The sequence below is a fragment of the Theileria equi genome, assembly GCF_000342415.1.
Source record: "Theileria equi strain WA chromosome 2 map unlocalized gcontig_1105316255037, whole genome shotgun sequence".
Classification (NCBI taxonomy): Eukaryota; Apicomplexa; class Aconoidasida; order Piroplasmida; family Theileriidae; genus Theileria; species Theileria equi.
In genome coordinates this window covers 1572405-1592024 of record NW_004668230.1, presented here as the reverse complement: position 1 = coordinate 1592024, position 19620 = coordinate 1572405, and the positions used below count along the sequence as shown (strand labels likewise).

Below are 19620 nucleotides of genomic sequence, written 5' to 3'. Positions count from 1 at the left end.
GTGGTCCTGAACGTATTTGTAAAGATTTTTTACGAGAAGCATAATTTCCACATCTAAATATCCTCACCTTCGTGTCCAGAAAACGAAGCAACAAGTTGTCCCTTGAAGTTCCAAACCTTTACACTCCCATCAAAACAGCCTGTGAAGAGATTTATATGGGTATCATTATAAAACTTATAATTATCTACAACCACGAAATACTTACCACAAACAAGATACTTTCCATCTGGAGAAATATGTGGAAAGCAAAATTTGTCCGAATGTGACTTTACCGCTGGAACTTCTCCATAACAGCATGCAAATATTGCAGCACCATTCACGGAATTTATGCAAATTAGACGGCAAAAATTTGTACCAAGTATGATATACCTTCCGTTTGGATTAAATAAAACGCTCTATAAATTTGATGTAGGTATTAAGAGATTGAAATACTATAATAAACAACATACCACAACATCTTCTGTCTTCTTCAGTACGTGAGATAAATCAAATGTTTTGAATGCAGTCTGCAATTAATGTAGTGTTAAAGTTTATGCAAACCCACCTGCATTTTGTTTAAATCATAGAGAGATAAGTTTTTAATCTGAGAGCTTATCCCGTCATATTTTCCGATAATTAACCCTTCAAAATCAAAAGCGGCAACAGAAGGCCCATGCTTATTGAAGGTATGCTGAAAATTAATGTTCTAAAATTATTTATGAAAAATATAATCGTGAATATCTGAAGATTATAGCATGATTTCAACAAATTTTATGTCCATTGCAAAATCATTTGTTCTCCAAAATCTTGAATGGTACAAAGAAGTGACAGAGCAGGGATTTAAAATTAAGTAAAAAGATTCACTATTCCAAATTATTAACCATAAGTACTCCATTAGACCAACTACTCAGTACCCATTACATCAACAAGATAACAATCTAAAAATAAATCTTGAAAGAGATGTCAGGAGTAGACAGACTAGTCCAGGGAATGAAAAGAAGACTTCATGCATGTACATAACTGGTTATGGTAATACGGACTTGGTTCCCTATTTTCAGACAGTAGGTAGTGAGTATTTGTAAATGATAGCTGGTCATACTTTTGGTGTTTCCTAGAACATAGATATCCGCGGATCATTAGATTTGTCGTACCCAAGGGTCTCCTTTATAGCGATTATAAAGTTTCCATCCAGCTATACCAACTGCAGCACTTCCACCACAAACAGAAGAGATTATATATCCTATAGAAATGCCAGCAGGAGCAACAACAGTAAGAGCAGATGTAGATTCTTTGGAAGTAGGAAGAGATTCTTCAGAAGAAAGTTTAAGAGGAGCAGGTTCAGGATTAGGAGCAGGAGATCCAGTATATTCTTCAGGAAGAGCAAGTTTTATTTGAGGTTGAGATCCTTTAGGTGAATATGTAGCAGAACTAGGATTACCGAGAGATAGAACACGAAAAACTCCGGGAGCAGCCTCTTTAGCTACTTCAGCTACACCGACCGCAACAGGTCCAAGTTTAGTGGCTACATTTAGTCCAAAATCTAGTAAACCATTGAGCAGTTTTTTAATATGGTCTTCTCCAGCTCCATCATCTTCATTACTGTATTCTCCTCTACCAGCGTCAGGAACCTGTTTTTCACCCCTCTTTATCTCTTCCTCCTCTTCATCTTCTTCCTCAAGGTCTTCAAGTTCTGGTACATCAGGCTCTTCCATATCAGCAGAATCGACAACGGCACTTTCTAGTACGTCTTTAAGTTTGTTAAATTCATCTTCATTATTACTCTCTCTGATACTATCAGGTGCTTCTTTTGGGCCATCAGAAACTTCTGTCCATCTATGTCTATTCTTACCCTCCCTTTGATGCCAGCCTGTGACCTGGATTTCTGTGCTAGTTTTAGAGGTATCAAGATATATCAGTTTTGGATCAGTACAAGAGTAAAATACAGAGACACTGATTGGAACAGAGATTGACAATGTTAACGCATGAGATTTTATCATCCTTACTTGGCTATCTATACAATTCTCGTCGTACTTAATTTTGGCTACATGAACTCCGGTATTAACGGTGTGAACATAGTAGTCGATAGATTTTAATCTATTAACAGATACAACACTCTTCTCAACAGAAATCTTACTATGATCATGTTTTCCACAGCAGTATGACTGGTTATTTTCAGATACATTCATACTAATATCTATGGTAACTGCATCGTTAAATGAACAGTTAAGTTTGTCGAGTTCCTTTTCAATATCCTTACCGATGAGCGGACTATTTTGAGGGTCTGAATATCCATCAAGATGTTGCCAACATTTCCAATTACCATTACTTACGCGATACTTATATTCATTGTTCTCATCCCATATTTCTATTAATAAGGGGTTATTCATTGATTGGTCATAGATCCAGTACCAAACGGCCAAACTTTTAAATTTAGTACCAGGATAAATATCTATACCATCAGTATTCTGCTTATTATATTGTATTTCCCTGATAGAAAAATGTTTTCTACCCTTTTTGGTATGTGTAAACTTCCAGAAGCCAGAACCTCGAGGATTCTCTTTCTTTGTCAGCTTAACTTCTTGGTCAGGAGGACCATATATCTTAGTAGATCCTTGTCCATGAGGAACATCCTCCTTTATATCTACAGTAACACCAGGTTGAGCAGGCATTCTAGATTGCTAGCTAAGAGGATCAAGTGATGACTGAGCCCCTTTGAACTATCTTCATTATAACATGATCACTAATCCTCCATATTTAGGGTTTCACCTCCACTTAAAGTCTAGTCACTATAGTCTACATATTGATCAAGCACTTCCTACATTGGTCTCCCATCTACTTCCCCTCATCCATACATTCATCCTCCCTCACAACTAGCTCATTGTCAGAGAGTATCCACAGAACAAGATGAACAAGTATCAACACTCACGTATCCTTATCCTGTGTCGTCCTTCATGCATGCGCTTTGTAGCTATTATGCAATATTAACTCACCATTGGTGACACGTTATCATGAGAATAAATGGAAACATTTCCATCAGTGTCATTGGTCAACATCAAATTTCGAGTCGGGTGCGATAAAATTCCAACTCCCTTACAGAGTGGTATTGTTAGTGGAAAACTCTTTATGTATCTATTCTCAATAATATCCCACAGACGCACAGCAGCTATATAATTATATCACAAAAAGTGTTAAACTACCTTGAGGAGCCTCTTTTGACGACGAACATACAATCTGTCTAGGTCCTTCGTGTGTAAACTTTACAAGTTCCACACCATGTTTTTTGCTTTGAAGCACATTTGTTACACTAAAAGGTTACATGGGTATGCGATGAATACTCACCCCGCCTTGTTTACAGAATATATGTATACCGTCTTGTCATTTGATGATGTAATCATAGTCTCTCCCAACCTATCCCAGTCCATGCCATTAGTGGCTGCAAATCGGTCTTTAAATGCCACACCAACACGAAAGCTAAATTAGTGTGTATTTGTGATACTTCCAGGATTTGCTGGGCATATAATGTACTCCCTTGAAAATCCTAGAGTTAATATAAAGTATGGATGCTCCATGTGAAAGAATAAACCAACCTCCTGATGACAGTGTCATCATAAATTGTGCTTTGTGTAATCGGATCAAACGACATTGTTTACCATCAACTGCCACTCACTAATCTGCGAATCTTGTTCATAGTATACACAAGCTACCTTGAGAGGCCAATAGTCTTGGTCAGATTCCACCAACTCAGAAATTTTTATCAACTAAAAATTGTACATTACAGCATGTGTATAGAGTAAAAGAATAAGCAAATAGGTATTATAGGATAGTAAAACAAGGATGAGGCTGACCAAAACAAACCTTAAAATGCAATAGCGCCTCGTTGTCTAATATAATGTGAGAAATTCCACAAATAATCGATACTTTAGCCCCAACCTGAATATTTTAAAAAGTACAAGAGTAATACGTGATACCATAAATGGCTCATACATTACCGTTTACATACACTACACTGGAGAATTTAGTGATTCGTGCTGCCAATTAAAGTGGTAGCTTCACAAAATGAGGAATGAATTACCATTCAATGGGCATTCATACATGTGCAGAAATGTATAGCAAACCTACCGTAAGTACAGAGGTATCACATAGCTGTGGCAAAATGTACGCTTTGCAGTACTGAATCCTTAATATTCTCCCAAAGCCGTCGTCAAAGTCAAAGTGCTGATTCTCATAGTCGATTCTATAAATGGAATGTAACATGGAATAAAGTGTGAATTTTTTCAGTGGCCATATGAATGAGGGAATGACAAGAATTGGCGTGTATTGTGATTTGTTTCAAAATTGAATGCAAAATGAAGACATCACCCTTGTAATAATTCCAGGGTAAATCTTCACGCTGGTAACAGGATGAAGATGTGATCATCCTTCCTCCACTCAATAGAATACTTCATTGAAGATAAATTTACGTCACTTTAGCCAAATGTAGCGTTCCATTATCGCCATTCTTGTCATTCCATCGTTCATATTCATTCCAGCCGAACTGGAAAGGACATGTATGGGCAAAACTTACGATAAAATTGTTCCTCTGATCCATATGGAGTGTATTTTTTGCGTGTAGAGGTGATAAGAAGCCTCGTAGAGGGAGTCCTTGAAGTGAATGTCTATGTCGTCCACTTGAACTGATTTAATTGGAGCTACCGCAGAATACATAATATGCTCATCAGAATGTTACGCGAAGTAGAGACGAAATATGCAGCATAGGTAGAAAATGTGGATTCTGGGCCTCCCGTCCACCGAGGATATATAGTGCAGAGAAAATCTGGAAATTTGACATTAGACTCAGTCTAATTCATATTTTATATACATAATGATATAAAGTGGATGCAAGACCCAATGTGTTAGGGTTAGCGGATGGCGGTTTCTAGCCTACACACTCGATTTGTTCAAGGGTAAATACAAAGCCCTGGAAAATTCCTGTGTGGTTGTGGAAATTTCTCATTGAATCTTGAAGAATTTTCCACAGAATCTGGAGGGTGACTGCATATATCCAGTCGGCGCCAGCATGAAATGCCAGTGTCATTTGTCTGCACTTGTTTGCACAGGAATGCAAAACCACGTCAGAGTTTATAATCTTTGAGAATGGGTATTAAACACTCCACGCCCAGGAAGTCCAAATTAGATCCCGGCAAAGGCCTGAGGGCACTGGATTCCTGCGCTACCGACCTAGAGGATGCAGATATTCAAGTCCATCCAGGTAAGAATGCAAAGTCCATAGTGAAGCAAAGATTCCCAAGTCCCGAAGAATGAGGGACCATCCGACTGGAAAGAGCTCTATGGCGACCTCCGGGAGCCTATGCAACAGGGGATTCCTCACTGTGTAGGTCCATAGACCGGAGGTTACCGGACGACCGTAGGGAGTCTGTATAAGAAGGAAGGATGGGCGAAAGAGTACGTTAGAATTCTGGTAGTACCTCCGTGGTTGCCCTGGATCTCATTCTCGTGACTTGGAAATCTTCACAGCTCACTGGACTCTTCATCCATACTACCCATACTATACTTTGAACAAAAATACACAAACATTACAGGTATGGCCATAGTGAGAAAGTATTCCAACTTTTCGGATAGCTACTCGAGAATTAAAAAACTTGGGGGTGGAGCCTATGGAGACGTTTATCTCTGCAAACATGACGTATCACAGCAGGAATGTGCTGTAAAGGTCATAAATAAGCAACACCTTGGAAGTACAAACTCGTCAATATATTCGGAGGTCGGAGTTTTGAAAAATATGGACCACCCAAACATTGCAAGATTGTACGATTTTTTTGAAGATTCACAGGCATGTTACATTGTAATGGATGTCTGTTATGGTGGAGAATTGTTTGATGAAATTGTAAGATGTGGACATATGAGTGAGCAAAAGGCTTCTTTAATAATCAAACAAGTTTTATCTGGCGTGAATTATCTACATAAAAATGGTATTGTACATAGGGATCTAAAGCCAGAAAACTTACTCCTGGATGCAAAGGAATCACAGGAAATGCAGATTAAAATTGTGGATTTTGGTCTATCTACCAAATATGTTGAGGGCATGAGAGAAAAGATGGGAACTGTCTACTACATTGCCCCGGAAGTTCTAAAAAAAGATTACAACGAAAAGTGTGATCTGTGGTCAGTTGGTGTAATATTGTATATTTTACTCTGTGGATATCCACCATTCGGTGGAGAAACTGATGAAGAAATCATTTCAATGGTCGAAACTGGTAAATTCTCATTTAATAGTGCTGAGTGGAATGATGTCTCAAGTGATGCAAAGGACTTGATCAATCGTTTGCTTACATTTGATCCTAAAAAGAGGCCAAGTGCAGAACAAGCACTGAGGCATCCCTTCATCTGCAAGTTCTCTACAGGTTCTTTACTTAATGAGGACGCTGCAGTACATGCTGATTATCTGCACAACCTCAAAAAATTCAGAAAATCGGAGAAACTTGCAGAAGCTGCAATGCTTTTAATTGCAAATCGATTTACAAGCAACGAAGAAGTTAAAGAATTGTCGAAATTATTCACGGAATTGGATATAAATGGAGATGGGACATTAGACAGAAAGGAACTCATTGCAGGGTATGGAAAGATCCAGGTAAGAACCTCCATATATTTTACATTAAATTCTGCAGAAAATGAGAAATGAATGCGAAAAGTTAAGTGCCAGTGAAGTTGAAAAGGAAGTAGATTCGATTCTTGAAGCTGTGGATTTTGACAAAAATGGCTTCATCGATTATTCAGAATTCATCACTGGCTGTATCGACAAAAACAAACTACTATCAAATGAACGACTAAAACTTGCATTCTCAACATTTGACACTGATGGATCTGGAAAAATCAGCAAAGCCGAAATTGCGTCAATCTTTGGTAGGACAAAGATTCCAGATAACACGTGGAATGCGATATTAGATGAAATTGACACCAATGGAGACGGAGAAATTGATTTCGACGAATTTGTCCAAATGCTAAACAAAATCACAGAATAGTAATGTATTTTTATCCATTACAAATATTAAAATCAAATTGAATCAAAAAATAACGTGTGATATGGCCATGAAATTGTTTCCTTGTTGCAACAAATATCCTTTATACATTGTGCATCCTTTACGGCTGATTTCACCCTCTTGTACCAAATTTTGCGATGTTCCGGGTTCATAAATTCAAAGTCAACAAACTCGGTTTGACTATCCTCTCCAGACAACTTTGTTACACAAATGTCGCTCAGTTCCAAACGCATTCTCCATCCCCAACAAACGTTTGATGGTGTATATGAATCTGCGTGTAAAACTTCACCAATGCAATGCGATGTACGATCACCTGGGTCACATACACTCCCTTCACGACTAGTTGATTCACTCGCGTAAACACCCTTTGGCATGTTTTCCAAAAGTTCAATCTTGGGATGAATTTGAACAATTGTCTCTGGAGAAAGTATAGAAGTAATAGAGTTGCAGTTTATAAATCCAACCGGCTGTAAAAGAGAGTTTTCACGGAAAAGTAGTAAAAGTGAACCAAAAAGAAGTATCTTTTTCCTCCTAGCTCCGTTTATCCAGACATTGGAATATAAAAGGTGTGTCTTTCTTTCTGGATATATTACAAAGTCACTCAATATATCATAAATATACTCTATAAGCATATCTTCTACATGACTAGTACGTTGTGTATCGTCTTGCTCCAAAGATAACCCACTGTTTGGCCTTGACGTGATATAGGATCTTCCACTTTTACTAGTGTAAAAACTACCAGATCTGATTACATTGTCACCCAAATTAAGCATTAGTTTTGGCGTACTTGTGTCTTTATGTAAAAGTGGCTCAGCCCTCAAGTTGTCAACGCTGTTGGAATCGTCCAAGGATTTGCATTTAGCATTACAGCTGAGACTATCCATACTTTTTCGGTCACTTACACGGTCTTGAACTCTGTAGTTTAAATCATTTATACTGAAATACTCGTCTATAGCGTCATTTCTAGTGTCCATGCTAACACATTTATTCATACGTCTAACCAAATTATCCAGCTTGACATCAGCGGAAAATTTTATTTCCTCCAAATAATATGCCAACATCTGTATGTTTTCATCTTCAATAAGCCCTGGGTTACCATTAATGTCTACAACTGAAACGATTGAATCCCAGAGCGCCAAAGAGTCAAATATAGCCGATTCTTCATTCACCGGTCTAGAGGCATATTCCATGATGATAGGTCCAAAAACTTGCATGCAAATTTGTAGCTTGTAGCGAGTCGGTAATATTTTTATATGCAGTGCAAGGGGGCCATCTGGTCCGATTAAAAACTCTTTATTGTACAAAATTTCCCTATATAACTGTGAGTCGTCCATAAAATGGAGCCCCTTTAAATAGTTTATAGTAGGACGTGAGGCTTCTGCTGAGATCGCACGCATAATGTTATTATGTAACAAAGTCAACCTTGAAATTGTGGGAAATAAAAATCTAGTTCCAGAGTTCTCCGTCCATTTTGAGTTCACTTGCTTTATAATACTCCAAAGCGTCCTCAAATTTTCAAGTTTTGTGCACATTTGATAAATGTAAGTGGAAGAACTTGAAAAGTTGCGATTTAAAGATTCATGCTGTACACGTAAATAAGATTCAAAAAGGAATACATAAATGGATCCTACCAAGGACTTGCAAATGAGATTTGGCCAAAGCGTATCCTTGTAAAAACTATCTGTGGATTCTACAGATGTTTTTACATTTTCTGATGAAAGCGAAAAATTCATTGGCAAAGAATCAGACCTTTTTTCATTCTCTCCATCCGCGTCCACAGGGTCCTCTTCTTCTGTATCTATACTACTAGAATCTGCCATGTCCATTTCTATATGCGAAAAAACATGTTCACGAGGAAATTCCAGGCTACCAATTTCATTCATATTTTTAATGTACATTTGCAAGTTGCTTATAGATTCATCCAGCAATTTAACGTCTAGTGTAGATGTAACACTGGAAGAAGCGGTAGGATTACGGGGACCTTGCTCGGTAGTTAATCCATTCTGCATCCCATTTTCCTCATCATTCACAGCACTTGTATCCTCTAGATCAAAAGTATTTGCACCAAATGGTACACCATTATCTACACCTGCGAGGTCGTTTATATTTGCCGATTCATCTAGCATAACCTTTTTTATATTACAATCTGTGTGTATATTCCCGTACACATCCCTCTTGTTCATTGAAATATCAAGTGTGGATTCACCGTATGCCATGTGCAAATCAGATATATCATGCGGGTTAAATGCACCTGGGTCGTAGACACTGCAGTTTTCAATATCAGAACCACAGCTTATGCTCCCATATAAATTAAAATCCACTGAATTATCCTGTATATTCAGCGCTGTAACGACAAATTGCAGATTATGCAAAACATGTTCTAAATCTCGAATCTCAATTTCCCGTCCTTCCTGGACTCTCATATGCGACAAAAACGGAAAGAGATACTTGATCTCATCAGCGTAAACGTACATCCACCATGCATCCTTTAGAGCGTACCAGAGTGTGTGAAGGATCAAGTCGTAAATCTCATCTCTAATGTAGACATTCTGCAAGTTCAGACTGTTCAGCTTGTAGTCCATGCCAACAAAAAACCTGTAGAGGTAGAGGCAGTCATGTATGGAGTACTGCGTGGTTTGTTTGAGGATCCCGTGGTAGAAATCGTAGACAATCTCCACGTAGGCCAAGAGAAACACCTTGCGTGTAAAGGTGGTAAACCCGCATCTGTACAATAAAGCTATCCCTCTCTCAAAGTGTACGTGCAAAAGCCTACAGAAATTGTCGACTTGAAGGTCCAAGTTCTTAAAGCACCTAAAGTACGAGTAAATCCGTTCATTTCGGCTCCTTCTGCTAAATGTTTCGTAAAATCTCCCATCCTTGAGCTTTTCAGCTGAAAATTCAGAGCACAACGTAGAGTCGCATCCTAAAGCGATCAACAAATCCGTCAATGACCTTTCCAAAAGATTCAAATCCAAGGATACCAATTCCAACAGAATTCCGGCATTGTTCGGCATTTACGGACACATGTTATGGATAATTAGTGTACAAATAATCAAAGAGTAGATTTAATTTACTGGCATTTATCAACAGTGTGTGTAGGAGTGCCTTGCACAAGCGCACTGAATGGTACCCACAGACAATCGAGCTAATTCCTTTCAGAGGCTGTTTCGGCTCTCCATTTTGCGCCCATGACATACAAAGTCTATGGTCTGTTTGCGATAATGTTCTTAAAGCGATAGGTCCCGGATTCATCCAGAGTAGCGACCGTGCTGCAACACTCTTCACAGTTTACATTTCGGCGATCTTTGCGCAATACGCTCGTCTGCAAATCAGAATCTTCCACGGAGCCTCGTTTGTTTGTGATTTTGTCCGTAAACTCGTCACCTTCCACTTCAGTCCCCTCGATAAAGACATTGCAAGCATGGCTGGAGGTGAACTTGGAGCCGTTGCTACAGACACACATGAGATGCTTTTGGATGGTAATGGACTTACAAGTGACATTGGTAGCAAATTGGAGTGAAACAACCTGCGCAACACAAGACAGCTTCAGTCTCCTTGTTTCCGCTTCCTGTAGAGTTGTGTATATGATGTTTCTATGTGCTAATTTCGCCATTCTTATCTACATAATAGCACACAAACGTACTGTAAACGTCCTTTACGTACTGGTCGTCCAAATCATCGATTTCCGAGGCGTAAAAGTCGTCTTCCAGGGACGAATCTCCGTCCTTTGCCTTTTCTGTGCGGTTATATTGGTATTTGCGTGGTACTTGCCTGGATAAATGGTGACTCCAATGTCATGTATCCGGTTAAATGGCCTGTTTACGCCCATTTAGTCAGTACCGAAATGTGCGTATCATGCTCTCCAAATTTGACAAATTCCGAGGGCAGGACGCCCAAGTTCAGTAGAACAAGTCCAAAGACCAACAGTCGCGGCACAAAAGTTGCGTCTGGCGAACGTCGCCCATCGTCACTGTGTAACGCGATTCCATACCAGTCGTGGGGGAAGCCTCCCACAATGAGATTGGCCAGTAAATATTGAACTAACGTTTTAATTTACAAATTTGGTAACAATTTTAAAGTTGAATTTATAATCAGGTAAGAAAATCACTCAGACAGCTAAAACCAAGTGTCCGTGACTACTTTTCGTATTGCTTTACTTTTTGTGCCCTTTGCTTGGAATTTCCTCGCGTAGGCCCCTACGTGAATCTGTTTTTCCATTTTCTACGATTTTGTGCTCGTGTTGCGATTTTTTCTGCGACTATGCCCTTTATTCCTCTCCTGTGGTGTATGGACGTATGTCGCTGCCGTATTTGTGAATTTTAATCATAGACGTTGCAGAATGCCATTCAAGAGAAGAAACGGCGGTAGGTCCAAGCACGCACGCGGCCGCGTTCGTCCCATTCGCTGCAGCAACTGCGGTCGCTCCGTCCCAAAGGATAAGGCCATCAAGCGCTTCAACGTCAGAAACATCGTAGATGCCAGCTCACAAAGAGATATCAAGGATGCCTGCGCATACTCTGGTAAGCTTTACATCCGCGTCAACATCAATTTGTAGTCTTCAACCTACCAAAATTGTACATCAAGCAATGCTACTGCGTATCCTGCGCCATTCACTCCAGAGTTGTTCGTGTACGCTCTGTAGAGGCTCGCAAGATCCGTACCTATGTACACCCAAGACCACTCCAAGTTAAGATTAACCTTCCAAATAAGGATAATTAGAACTTTATATACCTGATACGCATTTCTTGGAGGTGCTCCCCTGAGCATTTGCATGGGTTTATGATTCGTTTGTACTATACTCTCTTCTCTACTGGTGGTTGTGAGATTTACTAGCGCATGCCCTAATAAGCAAGTGATGGAAAAAGTCTCAAGATATGCACCTTAATAACAAAACGAGTAATACTGTATACCAAGGGTTAAGGTGAGAGACTCTCTAGCATTCCAGTATACCAACAAGTGAGTAGTCTAGAGGAAGAGCTAGTACCTACCAAGGGTAGATGAGTGAAGTATTTTACAGACGAGTAGCTAGGGAGATAAATAGCTTATATCCTCCGTATCCCAAAGTACCAGCCGTTGTTAGACCCCCTGTAACTCCTTCAGTAATTTTTCCAGAAGTAGAATTGAGGAAATCAAGTATCTGCTGAAGAATGTCCGGTGGAGGATCAGGAAATTGTGTCTTCTTAAGCTTGTCAAGTTCTGTCTTTAGAGAGGATCCAACAAGTTGCTTACCAGTTTTTCCTCCGGATCCAAGATAGGGGGACCATGTAGGTGCATCCTTCTTATCTCTGTAAAAGTAGTTGTAATTCTTCCCACCTTGTGATCTCAGTTCTAGGAGAAGCTTATCCAGATTGGGACTGTCTCCTAGATAGTATGCAGAGACACTGAGTAGGGGGTTGGTAGAAGTGTCTATACCAGAAAGAGTAGTTCCTTGACCATGCTTGATTTCAGTAGCCTTGAACGGTGCACCTCTCAGGGAATACAGATATCTGTAATAGCCATCACCAATATGACTAAGTAGTACAGCCATCTTTATTTCGGTACCTCCAAAATTGTATTTTCCATCCATCTTAGAGAGATCTAGATCAACGGAAGGAGTAGATAGAGCAGACGAGGCTTGATTAGGAGCGGTAGCGACTGCAGTCCAAGCATTTTCATCACTAGTATTTCTTCTGAACCAGTAAGTTGTAGTAGCTTGTTGAGCGATCGCAATAGGTTTTTGATCAGAATTATCACAGTAGACCCTGATAACACTACCGCTAACACTCTTTAAAGATGGAAGTCCACGTTGCCACTTTCCACCATTCTTAAAGCCAGAGACTGAACCGGAACCAGGAATATAATGTCTATAGTAAGTACCTGAATCAGTGCCATGGGTATACGCGGAGACTTGCTTTACAACTGGGACATTTATAACTGGTACCACCACCCTTCTCTGTAATATTTATAATGTGAGCCTGGTTCCTTTGACAGTTTAGTTTATCTAGTTCTTGCCTGAGAGTAGTGGTAGTTATACCAGTCTCTTTACTCCAAGTATTACCGCTATATGTATAGTACTCATTATCTCCCTCACCAAGTTGGATTAGGAGGGGATTGCTGAAACTATTGTCCCCAGACCAGTAAAATACAGAAACGCTATCATAAGTAGTTAAGGTCCCAAACCCATTCTGAGCTACCTTTCCCTTATTAATCTTCCCTATTTTACCACCCTTTTCCGGAGTGTTAACTTTCTATGTTCCTTCTAAATCAGGATACCACTCATCCGTCAGATTAACTCTTACATTGCCACTATCGTAATAGTATCCTTTATCATCTTTTTTGACTTGACCTCCACTTCCGGGATAGTAACCAATTTGTATGGTTACACCCTTACCAGTCATACTACATTTTTACTCACCAGTATACTATACTAGCTCCTGGTAGTATCTCTACCTCCTAGTCTGCTTTCCAGATATGATCATTAGTTTCTCGTTCTTAGGTTGGACATGCATTAGTCTCTGTAGAGGATCTAAGGTTCCTGGAATGATACTCCTTTACAACATCTAGTTAGACTATCCATTGTTTAGACCTATAGTCTTTTGTCACGCCTATTGCGTATTGTTTGTCTTCATCCATACTGCCCATTCTGCTCACACCAGTTGAGAAGCGGGAGTAGGATGAGGGTTCTGACCGTACTATGGACGGTATGTCTGGTGGGACTCTGCCACTGTGGAGGTGATAATGGTGGCGCTAAAGGAGGAGTAAAGGGGGGAGAGAAACAGAATCAACCACAGGAAAATGCGCAGCCAGCTGGTCGTGTTGATATCATTCTCGATTTAGCTAATCCTGATAAAGACAAAGTGAACATAGAGACAAAGGAAGTTAGTGGAGTAGAACATACTACCTATACGTCAAAGAGTGTCCCTGTAACTTTAGTTGTTGGAGACGAGACTCGACTTTGGGCTACTCCCGAGGGTGAAAAACTTCTATTGGCGAGAGTATCTAAAAAGAATGAATCTTCACTACTCTTAATTTCCGCTAAAACTCATGGGAGGGTTGGTAAAAAGTATTTTGAAAAGAATGGCAATGGTGAATGGAAGAAGATTACTGAGGAAAACTATGACAAGAAACTAGAGGACCTAAAGAATGAACCGACTAAGAAGTCTGCCAAAGCGAATGATCAGTCTGAAGACTCTCCTAATATTCCACCTCAATCTGAGGCTCCTCCTAGTGAAGAGCCTGAATCTAAGAAGAAAAATTCCAAAAAATGATTCCTCATGGGTAATCTCTTATAAGTATAGTAGAATACCATTATTTGATATCTTACCCACATTCCAATGAGTGTGCATGCTTAATTAATGATAGTCTCCTTACATTTATAGGTATGGTAGACTTGCATCTTTCCACCATATACTAATACATGAACCGATGACAGATATATAATGGAACCAGAAGAATATGGGCTCCTTGTGACAAAAAGGAAGAATTTGAGCCACTTTAATGTTGACTCAAAGGTTGTACAAAATGCAGTACTTGGTAACAGTGTAACGGCTGTATTTTAATGTTCTAAACCATCGTAATTCCGTGGATATCTGGGTCTATAAGCGTGTTTATCTTAGATACTTGACCTTGTCTAGTTCCACAATCTCATCTTCTCAGGGAGAATGTGACCCTTTCTGATATTCACTCCATACATAACGGTATAAATGTACAGATGCGATGTTAAGAGAGGCTAAAAGTCAATTAGACATGACGTTTTTGGTAAGAACTACTGGCAGTGAGATTCAAAGGCCTATGTTACCACCTAGGTTTACATTCGAGATCAACAAACCCTCATACGTTCTTCATAGCGTATTATGGTTCAGAAAAATGAGATTCTTGGCAAGAGGAACCCATTTAGCTCAATTCTTCTTCGGTGTGTACCCCATCCTCAACAGGAAGAAGAGTAATCTCGGCGCCCCTCGTTCTTCAGGAACAATAAAATGGTAGTCATACAGCTATTGCTGTTTTTATTCACGTGTGTTCCGGTTAGATCCGAGAATGTCCTCAAAGGAAGGATAAACGGCATCGTGTTGGACGTTGACGGTACAAACAGCGCCAACGTCGCGGTGGAAGAAGGCACTTTGTACGGAGTTGCCTTCAAATCCTTCTTCCTGAGAGACAACCACTTCTTCACCAGCGTTGTAGAAGGCGGAGCCACTCTCTGGAAGTCTGGCGCTGAAGAAAAATGCACCGCCGTAAATATCTTCAAGAGGGAGGGACACACTCCTCTTCTCACCCTTTACAGCAAGGGCCTGGGTCTTTCCTGTTTCGAGAAGGAGGCTGGCGAATGGAAAGGCATAGGGGCCGGGGAGTTTGACCTCAAGCATGCCGGAATGAGGGCCGGCTCCAGAGCCCTCCCCAAGTCTCCAATTTTGGACATTTCAAACCCAAATAGGGACCTTGTAGATGAATATGAAAGTGTTGTTAAGGATATACCCAAGGATGTTCTAGGAGTCATTTCTAGAGGATCATTTGATGTTGACTTTGTTCTGGACGTTTCCAACCCAGACATCTCAAAGGTCTTTACCATTAATGTTACACATGGCGATTTTGATAACTTCAAGTTTGCCGCATATTCTGAACTCAGCATTGCCAAGGTTGTGGATGGAGGTAGGACCCTCTGGGAAGCAAGATCTGACAATAAGGGAACACTTGTAGATCTCTTGTACAAGGCTAAAGAGTACGAGCTCTTTGCAGTAATCCCCGATAAAGATGATTATTCTACCGGTTCATTCTTTGAGCGTTTAGATAACAAGTGGGTTTCAGTAGACTTTGAGTACTACCAGAACAAGCTCAACGACTACTACAAGGACATGATCTACACAAAATCTCTCCTTCCCATAGAATCCTTCTTTAGTGAGGTTACTGATGATGGAGAGACGATTTGGAGTGGCTTTGGAGAGAAGGAATGCTCCATGGCTCTTTACAAGTCAAGGAACGGAGTAGTCACCCTCATCTTGCAAGTTGTTGGCAAGGGAAGCAAAGCGGGATTCAGATACTTCAAGAATGAAGGTTCTGGATGGGCATCTATGGACAAAGAGGAATTTTATAGTATTGATAAAAATATTCCCCAAAGGGATGAGCAAAAACCAAGGAAACCATGCACACTAAACATCTCACACATAAATCCCAATGACATCTTCGTGAATGAGGAAACAAGTGGAAAGGTCAAAGATATCACATATTTTCCCAAATATGGAAAGTATATAACCCTTGTAACTGATGAGTCACACTTTATCTGGGCTGCCAGGTCTGGGAAAAAATGTTCCTTTGTCAGACAAATTACTAAAGATGGGAAATACCAGTTACTAGCAGTTTATGTTAATGACGGTGATCGATCTGGATTATCATACTTTGCAAGAGGCAGAGACGGGTGGATATCTATTTCCAGTGGGAATTTCTCTAGTAAAGTTCAAGCAATGGTCGCAGCCTAACAGTCTCTTTGTAATATGTCGGAATTCCTTTTAAATTGATTTGGTCGCGTAAAACACAACTAGGAATGCAGTTTAATTGTAGTCACCTGTCGATCCATGGGCTTTAATCACCAAAATAGAGACGTTATCTCCACTTGCCAGAAAATTAGTGATTGGGAGTGGTAGTGTTTACACATTATCCTCTTTGCATATTTTCTCATTAGAACAGGGGTATTAGATGGCGCATTGGAGCTCTGGTGGAGAGGGAACAACATTTTGGAATCCCAATGCAAAACCCCAACGTCATAAAGGATAGACAAACGGAGGCTCTTCTGCCACCAAATTTGGGCTTTATCCATCTATACTAACACGGATGACTCCACAAAAATTACCAGAATGGGTCATAATGGCAAATCATCAGCTTTCCCACAGAATTTATATTCTTGATCTAGAACACAAATCACACATCCGCAGGGGCACTAGACCGCAGATCTTCCACCGCTAAAACAAAACACGCATAGTAAAATCTTAATGACCTAAATTTCCAGGGAAATATTGAGAAATTATGCCTCTTTACTATTGTCTATATAGGTGTCTAAACTCTCCAGGGATGACTAGACAGAGGAGAATGTAGAGGAATTGGAGAAGAAACCAGGCGGTAGACAGGCTTGTATTGGCACCAAAGAGGAAATAAACATTCAAACATTTAGAGAAGAAAAGAGAATAATTTTCTTCACCGAAGAAGAATTTTCCTCGCTACCATGGGGCATGGAATCCATTCTTCCTAGTCCAGGAATAGGATCACTCTCATCTTGTATTCTCTTGGAAAACGTGACAAAGTTTGGTTTGTATGGATTATAGAGGTTGTATTGACTACCATCCCCCATGTCTAGTACTATTAACTATGCATTTCCATCCACTTTGTCTAGACGTTTCTACAAGATGAGAATCAAGAGCTGTTAATGAGTGTCTTAAGGCACCAGCACTTGGAAATTATAACTAGTTACAAGTGTTTATGGAATGACTATGTCGGATGATAAAGTGAAACAGGCAGCTGCCTTCTTGGCAGGTTTTACTTCCTCCCAGTTGTTCATTCTCATGGTTTCTTCTGGGAGCTATTGTGTGGACAGATTTATGCTCCCTAGAAGTTACGTGGGATTGTATATTAACAGGACTATCATTGCCTTCAGGCTGTCTACATTTCTTGGATCGCTTTTGTTGAACTTGATCCTTCTACCCTGGCCAAGTGCTAAAACAGCCTTAGGTGGAATATCCACAGCGTCAAGCTGGCTTTATTGTCTATCTTTCATAGCTCTACTAATAATATATTACAATGGAGGAAAAAGGGGACACATCATGTATTACTATTGCGCAATTATTTTCTCATCGGTTATATACGGTGCAAATAATGTCTGCCTTCCGGCAGTAATAGGGAAGGACATGCCTTTTTACATAGGTTCTATGCAGCTGGCCGCAATCATGGTTTCTGCTTACCAATTTTTATTCACAAAGATTGCAAAAGCATGGATGGTTACAAACATTCCCTACAAGTTAATTGTCGGACAATTATCACTTGCAGTGTTTGTATCTGGAATATCTGCAATACTTTGGTCTGTTGCATATGCGAGTAAAACAATTCAAGCAAGTGAGACTAAGTTTGAGGGAATGGACAAAGCCTTATCTCCAATTATGTTGACAACTTTGGGATTCGGAATGCAAAATCTCTTTTACCCTGCTATCGCCCCTTACAAATTTATTGGAATGGGTCTTGGTTCTAAGATCACGATGGCCGTCTTATTCACGAGTACAATACCAGGCATGACTATCTTTGTCATGTCTCAGTTTCAGAAAGGTCCAAACACTAAGTGGGATGATACTAAATGGCATTTTGCGTGGATCTTTTATGTCTTGGAAGTATTACTTGGGGTTTTGTTTCTTCTATCTCTGCATTATCCAGGATCAAAAATTGCTCAATGCATGAATAACGTTCGGGTTCTTGCCATATTGACTATATCGTACGATTTGTGTGTTCAGACGACTAGGGCTTCTGGGATGGGTGGAGCTGCTATGCAAAAAGATGGCCAAAAGAGCAATCCAACTATGGCCACTGTCAATGCCTTTGGATTTTCCCTGGCAATGATTATGTTTGCTTTCATGGGAAATGGCTATCTCACAACGTATAGACAGGCTGAGAGGGATAGGGACAACTGGCCTACCAAGCACTTTACCACAAAAAAGGCATTCTGGTACTGGTACTCGAGTTCAGCAAAAGGCGCCTATAGAACCTGTATGACGTCTTATACAAGGGATATCAGAAGCACTATTCTCGGAAAGAAGGAACATCTCTTTATTGTCTATGAAGATACTCCACCTGAGGACGATGATCCTTTCTTTGATCTACCATTTATTAAAAAGAAAGAGGAGATTGAATGCATACCATACCCGTTTATGCCTCCTTACTAACTGTAAAATATACACACTCGTCAGTCTGTGCTAAATGTGCACATTGTCTTAACTAATCACACTCGTTTACGTATTATAAACTCCATTCCTTAGAACAACTAGAGAGCCTCTAATTAATGTCTATGTAGTATGGATGAATGTTATTGGAGAGTGAGTCCATGAGACCAACTTGTCGTCTATTCATAAGAGACTCTCAAGAATGGTAGATCCTCCGTAAGTACCCTAAGGTCTCTCGACGGTACTATGCTACAGAAAAATGTATGAGAGTCGCCACTCAAAAGTAGTTTGAAGGTACTGATGTCACAAGTCGGGATCATTGCTGTAATTTGTTATATAGAACTTATAACCGGTTAAATGGGTGTTAAAATCCCGAAACTTTATAATTCTTATGATCTGGAAAGTGTCTAACTCGGCAGGGTATCTAGTAAAGGTTTTGCAATGGGAACCCTGTGGTGTTTGGCAGGAGTAATTTGGAGACACATACGCTTCATGATAGTAACTCTTATATTATTCATAACGCCCTAAGGAAGCTCTTCTATTGGCATTTTGGTCTCAGATGTTTTACTTGGCATATTTCTTATTACCACTAAAAAATCTAATTTCTACATGCATTACTCATCTACAGTTTCCATGAATACCTTTACAATTGTAGACATATTATCATCTATAAAATCGGTGGTATGCGAGTACAGAGTGTGTTATGGAACTGG

At 39.9% G+C, this 19620-nt stretch overlaps 11 protein-coding genes across 11 annotated transcripts; 5 read left to right on the top strand and 6 right to left on the bottom strand.

Annotated features, from left to right (window-relative positions):
- Positions 1-53: 53 nt before the first annotated feature.
- BEWA_041980 (hypothetical protein) lies at positions 54-550 on the bottom strand (the record flags this gene model as incomplete). The annotated part of the gene is made up of 3 exons (XM_004833555.1): positions 54-139; positions 206-395; positions 545-550. 3 exons carry the CDS (start codon positions 548-550, stop codon positions 54-56), a joined length of 282 nt encoding a protein of 93 aa, XP_004833612.1.
- A 565-nt stretch (positions 551-1115) lies between these two features.
- Positions 1116-2648, bottom strand: BEWA_041970 (hypothetical protein; the record flags this gene model as incomplete). Its single annotated transcript, XM_004833554.1, has 1 exon — positions 1116-2648. The coding sequence occupies one exon, from the start codon at positions 2646-2648 to the stop codon at positions 1116-1118; it is 1533 nt and encodes a 510-aa protein (XP_004833611.1).
- Positions 2649-2960: 312 nt separating this feature from the next.
- BEWA_041960 (conserved hypothetical protein) lies at positions 2961-4683 on the bottom strand (the record flags this gene model as incomplete). Its single annotated transcript, XM_004833553.1, has 7 exons — positions 2961-3142; positions 3177-3283; positions 3319-3450; positions 3637-3737; positions 3835-3909; positions 4099-4213; positions 4544-4683. The coding sequence occupies 7 exons, from the start codon at positions 4681-4683 to the stop codon at positions 2961-2963; spliced, it is 852 nt and encodes a 283-aa protein (XP_004833610.1).
- An 877-nt stretch (positions 4684-5560) lies between these two features.
- Positions 5561-6998, top strand: BEWA_041950 (protein kinase domain containing protein; the record flags this gene model as incomplete). Its single annotated transcript, XM_004833552.1, has 2 exons — positions 5561-6607; positions 6645-6998. 2 exons carry the CDS (start codon positions 5561-5563, stop codon positions 6996-6998), a joined length of 1401 nt encoding a protein of 466 aa, XP_004833609.1.
- Positions 6999-7030: 32 nt separating this feature from the next.
- Positions 7031-10030, bottom strand: BEWA_041940 (conserved hypothetical protein; the record flags this gene model as incomplete). The annotated part of the gene is made up of 1 exon (XM_004833551.1): positions 7031-10030. One exon carries the CDS (start codon positions 10028-10030, stop codon positions 7031-7033), a length of 3000 nt encoding a protein of 999 aa, XP_004833608.1.
- Positions 10031-10126: 96 nt separating this feature from the next.
- Positions 10127-10988, bottom strand: BEWA_041930 (conserved hypothetical protein). Its single transcript, XM_004833550.1, has 4 exons — positions 10788-10988; positions 10660-10752; positions 10509-10584; positions 10127-10465 (listed from the first exon to the last, which is right to left on the bottom strand). Exons 1-4 carry the CDS (start codon positions 10843-10845, stop codon positions 10219-10221), a joined length of 474 nt encoding a protein of 157 aa, XP_004833607.1. The 5' UTR covers positions 10846-10988; the 3' UTR covers positions 10127-10218.
- A 51-nt stretch (positions 10989-11039) lies between these two features.
- Positions 11040-11741, top strand: BEWA_041920 (ribosomal protein S26, putative). Its single transcript, XM_004833549.1, has 3 exons — positions 11040-11111; positions 11355-11536; positions 11572-11741. The coding sequence occupies exons 2-3, from the start codon at positions 11356-11358 to the stop codon at positions 11733-11735; spliced, it is 345 nt and encodes a 114-aa protein (XP_004833606.1). The 5' UTR covers positions 11040-11111; position 11355; the 3' UTR covers positions 11736-11741.
- Positions 11742-12027: 286 nt separating this feature from the next.
- On the bottom strand, positions 12028-13393 carry BEWA_041910 (hypothetical protein; the record flags this gene model as incomplete). Its single annotated transcript, XM_004833548.1, has 3 exons — positions 12028-12948; positions 13190-13243; positions 13295-13393. The coding sequence occupies 3 exons, from the start codon at positions 13391-13393 to the stop codon at positions 12028-12030; spliced, it is 1074 nt and encodes a 357-aa protein (XP_004833605.1).
- Positions 13394-13669: 276 nt separating this feature from the next.
- BEWA_041900 (signal peptide containing protein) lies at positions 13670-14263 on the top strand (the record flags this gene model as incomplete). The annotated part of the gene is made up of 1 exon (XM_004833547.1): positions 13670-14263. One exon carries the CDS (start codon positions 13670-13672, stop codon positions 14261-14263), a length of 594 nt encoding a protein of 197 aa, XP_004833604.1.
- A 711-nt stretch (positions 14264-14974) lies between these two features.
- Positions 14975-16468, top strand: BEWA_041890 (signal peptide containing protein; the record flags this gene model as incomplete). Its single annotated transcript, XM_004833546.1, has 1 exon — positions 14975-16468. One exon carries the CDS (start codon positions 14975-14977, stop codon positions 16466-16468), a length of 1494 nt encoding a protein of 497 aa, XP_004833603.1.
- A 999-nt stretch (positions 16469-17467) lies between these two features.
- BEWA_041880 (conserved hypothetical protein) lies at positions 17468-18910 on the top strand (the record flags this gene model as incomplete). Its single annotated transcript, XM_004833545.1, has 1 exon — positions 17468-18910. One exon carries the CDS (start codon positions 17468-17470, stop codon positions 18908-18910), a length of 1443 nt encoding a protein of 480 aa, XP_004833602.1.
- Between the last annotated feature and the right edge of the window lie 710 nt (positions 18911-19620).

What these genes read in the sequence shown, in the direction of transcription:
- BEWA_041930 (XM_004833550.1), bottom strand. Translation starts at nt 10,845, where the DNA reads ATGGGCGTAAACAGGCCATTTAACCGGATACATGACATTGGAGTCACC. An exon ending in GTACGTAAAGGACGTTTACA is followed by an intron (nt 10,585 to 10,659) that starts GTACGTTTGTGT and finishes ACAACTCTACAG; the next exon opens with GAAGCGGAAACAAGGAGACT. An exon ending in ATTTGCTACCAATGTCACTT is followed by an intron (nt 10,466 to 10,508) that starts GTAAGTCCATTA and finishes GTGTGTCTGTAG; the next exon opens with CAACGGCTCCAAGTTCACCT.
- BEWA_041920 (XM_004833549.1), top strand. Translation starts at nt 11,356, where the DNA reads ATGCCATTCAAGAGAAGAAACGGCGGTAGGTCCAAGCACGCACGCGGC. An exon ending in GGATGCCTGCGCATACTCTG is followed by an intron (nt 11,537 to 11,571) that starts GTAAGCTTTACA and finishes ATCAATTTGTAG; the next exon opens with TCTTCAACCTACCAAAATTG.